The 8,107-nt window shown below is 37.5% G+C and overlaps 1 protein-coding gene across 1 annotated transcript; it reads left to right on the top strand.

Annotated features, from left to right (window-relative positions):
- The first annotated feature begins 1,519 nt into the window (after positions 1-1,519).
- LOC103468961 (claudin-4-like) lies at positions 1,520-7,006 on the top strand. The gene is made up of 4 exons (XM_008416382.1): positions 1,520-1,646; positions 2,816-2,997; positions 5,729-5,843; positions 6,278-7,006. The coding sequence occupies exons 2-4, from the start codon at positions 2,975-2,977 to the stop codon at positions 6,725-6,727; spliced, it is 588 nt and encodes a 195-aa protein (XP_008414604.1). The 5' UTR covers positions 1,520-1,646; positions 2,816-2,974; the 3' UTR covers positions 6,728-7,006.
- The last annotated feature ends 1,101 nt before the right edge of the window (positions 7,007-8,107 follow it).

Genomic DNA, 8,107 nt, shown 5'->3' with positions numbered 1-8,107 from the left:
GGTGGGGGATATTTTCCTGGCACACTTTGGATCCATTAGCAACAATTGAGTACCATGAAAGCACACGTGCAGAATGCATGGCTGTAGGATGAGGTGGAGGTTAAGGGTCAAATCTTTGAACGACCTTGTTGCTGAAATGTGCAATACAGATAAACTTGGCTTGTAAATTGTTCACACAGAAGTGTCACTGCAATCGGGTTCAATTAGTTTTATGAACAGCCACGCAAAAAAAAATCCAAACTGAGCATCAAGACCTGCTGTGTGAAGGTAGCTTTAGTTGTGTGGCCTAAACAGTGACGAAGTGTTGTCTAACTGTGTAACGTTTCCCAATCAATATCCAAAAACACCAGCAGTTTCCAAACAGTGGATCTGCTAAAACATGATCCTAAGGTCAGGACTGGATAAGAGACTGCAAAGGAAATAATCACTCCATTTGTTGCGAGATTTGGATTGGGATTATATGCCGTCTTTGGACAACAATTCTCAAATCTTCCAAATGTTGGGTCACATTTGAACCGGATAGGCAACAGATATCTAAGAGGCCAATGTTGCTTGGATATCCGATACAGGTCACATTACAGCAAAAATATCAGAATTGGGTCACTTTGGGTTGCACTTTGGGTCCATGATGCAACCTTAGTCATTCGAGGCGCCATGAAGGACGTCGGAAGTGAGAGACGGGAGTATAGAACAGAGCCAATTAAAATATTTTCCCAAGTTGTTTTACCAGTTTATTCATGGCTTCTACTTGTTCGAGAGCGCATACGTTGTTTTGACGTCAATCATGGTGGAGTGGGCGGAGTTCTGCAAAGCGTGATGTCACGTGCAAAAGGTCAATACTTTTATTTTGGTAACCTTCTATATAAAGTAAAACCTTCTATATATAGTAAAAGTTAACAGGCATGAATGCAAAGGCTAACAGCAAGTCGGAAAAACAGAAAAATCCTCTTAATTTTAGCTTCAGCCAATAAAGGACGAGGCTCTTATGGTGGTTGATGACTTGCACAGATGGCTTTAATAAATCATCATCAGTTCTGGCCTTCTCAGAATTCACTGAATGCTACAATTATTAAATAAAAAAACCCTCCAAGCTAACACAATTTGTTATAGACATCTGCTGTTTCAAAAGCAAAAATAGCTAAGAGTTTGACTTTATTTTTTCTGATATTTTAGCTTTTACTGCTTTCATTCCTTATTGTCTGGAATAAAGAAAGAAAGCAGCTTTGGCATATTTTGCAAAACTACCCCTATTTATAAGGAATTTATTCAATCTACAAAACTACACAGCCCAGTTTTTAGGTTAAAAAAATTCCACAAAACGTGACAAATTGATTACTGAAATCCAGATATTGAGTCTCACAATGTTTTACAATGTAAACAAAATCAAAACCCTCTGCTGATTATTTGCCAACGGTGACTGCAAACTAAAAAAAACCAAACTGTGACATCCTGTCTGATGCCTGCAGACGCTCCGTTTGCTGAAAACATGAAACCACAGCAGACGTGTAAAAGACTAGGCAGCTTTGAACTTCCGTACTGAACTACATATTTGAAGCAAGAACCACATATATTTGGTACCAATCTGTAATCCATATCGGTTAACAGAAGAACCTCCAAGTCCTGATCCAACTGCGTCTTTTAAAAAGGTAGGCATTTTTTATGCTTTTTAACCCAAACAGACAACAAATTTCACTAAGGCAGAAAAAATAAATTGTCTGATTCAATTCAATTTATTGGAAATCCATCAAGAATACATCTTTTGTAACTTACATTTACTTTTTTCATATATTTTATATTTATTACATGTTTATTACATGTAGGGTGGTGGTGGCTATTCTGAATCCATGTAAGATCTGAATCAGATGAGAACCGGACCTGAGAGTCCAAACCAACTGTCCAGTTGTTTCAGCATATGTGATGATCAACACTGAGGTCCAACAGAACCAGCACTGTGGTTCTCCCACAGCCTGTTTTTATGGATGTCAATGAACACTTTGACTAGGCCAGTGTCTGTACTGTGGTGAGCTTTGGGGAATTAAAAGTAGCAAACTCACTGAACATATTAAAAACATCCAGGACTCATATTTCCCTTTCCCTGCTAAAACTGCACAAACATAATTACTCGCCTAAACGGAAACAGACTGATACACATCAAAGTGACTGGTCATTGTTAAGAAACCACTTAACTGTTGAAACAGCTTTTTCAGCTGATGAATCAAAGGTTGGGGATTGGCTTGTAATTCTACAGCACTGATTTGTCCACATTGTTCTTTTTTCATCAATGGTTTGATAACTGCTGTTTTTATAGCCAGTGGGAAAACAAGTTCGCAAATATGTTTGCTGAAAGAAAGTAATCGTAGTGATCAAATCCATCGGGCGATTCAAACTTTGGTTTTGCTCGATGCAAGAATTTGCCCCTCTTACATTCCAGCTGACTAACCACAAGGTTCTGACTGTCACGCGACACGCAGACCTGCAAAGCSCACACACACRCACACACMCMCACACACACACACACACACACACACACACACACACACACCGCCCCCATATGCCAAACGCAGATGCAACGAGAAACCAAGCTACACAAACACAGAAATACTGGGAGCCAATCAGGGACGGGCACCTGCACACTCATGTTTGCATAATCAACTTTACGACACCTGTCGTAACACAATAAATGGAGACAGAACTGTTTGTATACAATTCCTGAAAATCAGGTGGTGCCTTGACTTGGTAATTTTGATCTAAATTATTAATTTTGTTAAAGGGGTTGGGCTGTTATGGATTTTATATCATGTCTTTCTCTCATCAGAAACATACTGCTGCAGTCTCCCAGTCGAGCTCCTCAGAGCAGCAGAGGAGCGTACCGCAGTCAGGGGCGGAGCTATGGGGGGCGGCGGGCCCCCGGCCAGGGCCTAGGGGGGTCCCGGATGCGAGGCAGGATGTGACTTCAGGGATCCAACCCTTTATCATGGCTGATGAGAGCTGGAGAAGGTGGGCCCACTTCTGTTGAGTATGGCGTATGTAGAAATATAAGGAGTGATGCCCCAGTAGGTTATACAGTAGGCTGCCCCAGTCATTCTTGACTCATGGTTGCTAAAAACTTTACCAGACCGACTGAATTTAGTGACTTAGTGGGTGTAAAATATTGAATAAAATGTTGTGCTACGTGATTGGCTTTATTTTTACTCTTACTCTCACATTTAACTTTATGACACACAAAATTACAAGTGGATTGTCCATATTGTCTCCAAGTGCATTCTGGGTAAATCTTGTCAACATCCGTCCACCAGTCACTTGCACGTGAAGGAGCACACCTGCTGTTGCGGAGCTCACTATGTTGTAAAGTTTGTTTTTGTTTTGTTTTTGCAAACAAGGTGTCATACAAGAACAATACAGAACCTAGTAATTACAAACACAGATACAACATCCAAGGGCTTTACAGAACATAGAACAATTATTTTACAATGTCAAAATCAAATTGTTGCTCGAGGTCTGCAGTTCTTTAAGCACAGTTACGATTTAAATGGCTTTCGCATTTGAGCTTAGTTTTAAGGATTCAATATAGATGTTAATAGAAGATAATAAGATCAGGAAATTAGGCTTTTGCTGTAAAAATGTACCATAAATAATAAAAAAGTTAAACATATAAAAATTCTGTTTTGACAAGATTACATTTCTACATCCCAAACAAAACATCATTATCTATTAAAGTAATTTTGAGATTTTTTTTTTATGAAAGAAAATTGACATATCTCTCCAGAATATTTTGGTGTAATAATTGCAATCCCAAAATAGATGAGCAAGCTTTTCTTCGTTATTTTTACAGAACGTACACATAGGGTCCAGATCCATTTTTATCAAAAATGTCATAACAGGATAAACATTATGAATAATTTTATAAGAAATTTCTCTTACTTTATTATTTATTAAGTATTTTTTAGGAACAACCAAATCTACTTCTAATTTATATTTTCAAAAATGTTGGACCAATAAAATATACAAGCTGGTGAAAAAAATAACATTTCGTAATAGAATATTTCTTAACATTTTGTTGGTTGTTTTCTTACTTATAAAAGGACAATCATGATCAATATAAATGGAGTTTGGATCAAAACTTGGCACTGAGTGAATTTGATCTGGAGGTAAAGATGATAAATGACCTGCTAGGGTTTGCGTCAAACACCACAGCATATTCTTTAGGAGTAACAAGAAATTGGAAAAGTAACATAAAGTCAGAATAAGACAATAAATGACCATTTGGATTTAGTAATTGGCTTACAAGTAATATTCATCTATCAAACCATTTTCTATAAAATATAGTCTTATTTTTGTATTTAATGTCTTCATTATTACAGATATAATATTTATGAGGAGAAAAATTGTGTTTGTACAAAAGTGACCAAATTACCAGCTATTGTTTATGAAACAGATAATTTTATGGGCATAATGTAATGTAATTGCATCTAAGAAAGGGCAATCCTGCAATTTTGTGAAAGTTGTAAATGGTAATAGCAATACATATAGTTTAGGTTTTTTAGAAGATTTTTAAAATATTTAATTTTGAATGAATTGTTTAAAGATGTTAAGTCAAGGGCTTCAATTCCACCTTTTTCAACTTTATTCATTAGAATATTTTGCTTGATGAGATGGCATTTTGTTATCCATATAAAGTTAAAGTTTATTTTATTAATATTGGTACTGATTTGTTTGGGAACATCAAGAGTCGGATAAACAAGTCTAGATAAGCCTTCAGCTATGACTAATAATGAACGTCCTAAAAGAGAGAGATCTATCTGTTATTCTATTACTGTGTTGTAAATTTAAATTATCACTAGCTTTATTATTTGGGTATATAGGGCCCGATATTAGCCCTGGCCCCCGGCCCGACGCTGACTTGTTCAGGTACTGATTAGAGGTGAACTGTTTGTAGTCAACTGGGAGCCTAAATATGTCAACATGGGGAGAGAGTTTGATGAAAGTATCGTTGGCATTGTGTCGAAATAGTTCTGCCAAAAATTAAATTACAGAAAAGTGAATGACGTTTGTCACAATTGTCAGAAACTGAGGGAAAAAGTTGTGACAAGTTTTGGGGATATTCACCCTGAAGAAAACTTTAAACTGTACGAGTGAAAGCCGAGCAGACCGAACTTGTACGAATGCTCTAAGACCATTATTCCACCAGTCCTCTCCAAAATTTAGACCCAGTTCAAGTTCCCAAGTTGCCTTAACTTTGGTAATGTGTGAGGAGTCAAAAGACAGAATTTCATTGTAAACCTTTACAGATATATGAGTTTTGAAGAGGATCAGCTCAGAAACATCTCCCACTACAAACTGTTGAAAGGGTATGTGCCTCTAACTTGCACCATGGGAGATCCAGAGATCTAAACTAAATTACATGTTGTGGATGTGTTCTGCCCAATAACACAGTAGGAAGTTTGGAAGTGACTGAATCCACCACTGAATTTACATCTATGAAGTTTGGACTTGCAGATTCTGGGTTTGTTGTTGTTTTTTTATGTCGGCTGCTGAAGTTGAACATGTTGTGGTTTTCAGTGCGCAGGTGCTCTGGCGCCCTCTAGTGTCTGTCTGTGCACATCGCTGCCAGAGGCCCAATCCTGCATAGAGGATGCCAATGGTTGGATGATTATTACCAAAGAGGAAAACCCAAGAATATTTATCAGAAAAAAATTTAATCCAGTTTTTTAATTTTTCTTTTTTACAGAATGGCACCAAAAACAGTTAAGATGATATGTGTGGCTCTCAGCACCGTCGGGCTGATTGGGGTCATCATCTGCTGCTCCCTGCCTGAGTGGCTTGTGAGACGTGATGATTATACGGTAACAATATAATCAAAAGGCATTTATGGTTGACATTAGCATGATAGTCATGATTAGTTAGCTTTTATGCTTTTTTTTAATCAACTATTATTTTATGTGTTATTGTATAATATAAGCAGAATGTATTTATAAAAGTCGTTATAAAAATGCTGTAGAACTGAAACATAATATTGACTTTGCAGTTTTACGCCTCATCAGAAACTTACAGATTCCTGACATCATCTCTTCTTTTCTAAACTGTTTAAATACTCAGTGATATTAATTTATATAAACTTCTGGCTTGGATGGAAGTTTAAAAATATTCTAAAAAAATAAACACAATTCTGATATTCAGTAAAAATAAATTAATTAGATTTTTCTATGAGATTTAATGTCATACAGCATGTTTAATAAAGTGAAGGTAAATATCTGTTTCTATGTCTTTGGGTGGATAGGAAGTTCATACAGGTCTGTGGAAGAAGTGTGTGAAGCTGGAAACTGGACCGCAGGAGTGCAGAACGTCTGACTCCTGGTTATTTTCTGAAATTCATGCCTTCAGGAATTTCACCATCACCAGCTGCCTCCTCTGTGGTCTCAGCCTCCTCCTCCTGATCTTTGGTTCTGACTTCACCCCACGTGTTCAGAACCAAGACACCAAACCCAAAATTATCCTGGCTGCTGGAGTGGGCCTGCTGCTGGCCGGCCTGCTGGTGATCATCCAGGTCAGCTGGGTGACACATATTTTTAGAAATGCACCAAAAACAGTGACGCTGGGCGCGAGCATCTATATCGGCTTCATAGCTGGTCTGATGTTGATGCTGACTGGAGTTCTGCTCTGCCACTTAAGCAGACCCGGATCCAGCAGCTCTGGAGGAACCGTCAGCTTCTCCAGCAACAGAGCTTAATTTAGTGGCTTAATGGAAGGGACTGGTGTCCGACAGACGGGTAGACAAAGGAGTTGATTTGGTAAAAACTGGGAAGACGAAGCCAAATTATAATTTCTATACTTTAAAGTTTTGGTGTTCGAAGGCATGTACTCTGTAAATCCTTTGACTTTTAATTTTATTTTGGCAAAATTCCTAGAATTTATCTTAAAATGTCACTTAAAATTTGACTTGACAAAGATTAACAGGAAAATCATTTTACATTTCATAATGTCTACAGGAAAATTACATTTCAGCAATATTTTGATGCATTTTTTGTTTGCTTATTAAATCCACCTTGTTAGTTATTTTTTTCATGCTTTTTTAATTCCAGTTTAAAGAAGTTTGACAGTGAGAGGAAAAACAGAGGTCGAGGTCAGTAAAGCAAGTATGACATGGCCAGATTAAGATTTTTTTTAAAAATAAAAGAATAAAGTCATAATATTATGAGAACAAAGTCATATTAATAGAGTAGTTGGCTGAACAACTATAAAATATTGCCGGAAGAAAGACGTAAAATTATGAGTAAAAAGTCATTGTAATATAGAAAAACAAACCTTTGTAGAGTTATCTGTGACGTGACCAGCTCAGAAAGTCTGAATCTTTCTTTGAAATAAACAGTTCTTCAAACAATCGTTTCAAAGTCGCACTCAAAGAGTTCGAACAGTACGTCCAAGTATGTGGGAGCCTTGACCCATCTTGTTTATATTTACCCAGAAAGCACTGCAACATCATGGGAGGAGGAAGGAATCTAAAAAACCTTGAGTAAAGTCAGGACAAGCATGCGAGGTCCAATGGAACCAATTTCTTAGGATTGCTTTAAAACAGTGAATGTGAGCTCCTCAGTAATACCATAGCTCCAGATAGTCATTGTTGGAGGATATTTCTAATCTTCTAAAAAAAAAAAAAAATTATTATTCTTTAATGTTCAAAATATTTGACTAGAAATTATATATGTAACTGTACGAGGGGGTACCCAAAAGTTTCCAGAATGACGCTGCTGCACGCGCAGTTTTCGTAGTACACGATTCTGTTATTTGTTCAACCACGCCTTCTCAATCAGAGTGCCAAGCGGCGTTGATGTGGAAGGTTTCGTCTGCCCGCAGTGAATTTTCTTGTAAGAGCTGTTTTGTCCTGCCATCGTTTTTCTTCATGGAGAAGCTCTATGAGCAGCGCGGCTGAAAGCTTTGCTTCCTGCTCGGGAAAAAAGCATCGGAAACCATTCAAATGTTGAAGACCGCTTGTAAGGATGACGCTATGTGTCAAGCTCAAGTTTACTCGTGGTTCACCTGCTTTAAAAATGGTGAAATGTCAATTGATGATCAACCGCTTTTTTCCGGAGCAGGAAGCAAAAAAAGCCGG

Source organism: Poecilia reticulata, linkage group LG8 (genome assembly GCF_000633615.1).
Source record: "Poecilia reticulata strain Guanapo linkage group LG8, Guppy_female_1.0+MT, whole genome shotgun sequence".
Lineage (NCBI taxonomy): Eukaryota > Metazoa > Chordata > Actinopteri > Cyprinodontiformes > Poeciliidae > Poecilia > Poecilia reticulata.
This window is presented reverse-complemented; position numbering and strand designations above follow the sequence as displayed.

Coding starts and splice junctions, on each gene's coding strand:
- LOC103468961 (XM_008416382.1), top strand. CDS start 2,975: ATGGCTGATGAGAGCTGGAGAAG. Junction 2,998..5,728: donor GCTGATGAGAGCTGGAGAAG/GTGGGCCCACTT, acceptor TCTTTTTTACAG/AATGGCACCAAAAACAGTTA. Junction 5,844..6,277: donor TGAGACGTGATGATTATACG/GTAACAATATAA, acceptor TTGGGTGGATAG/GAAGTTCATACAGGTCTGTG.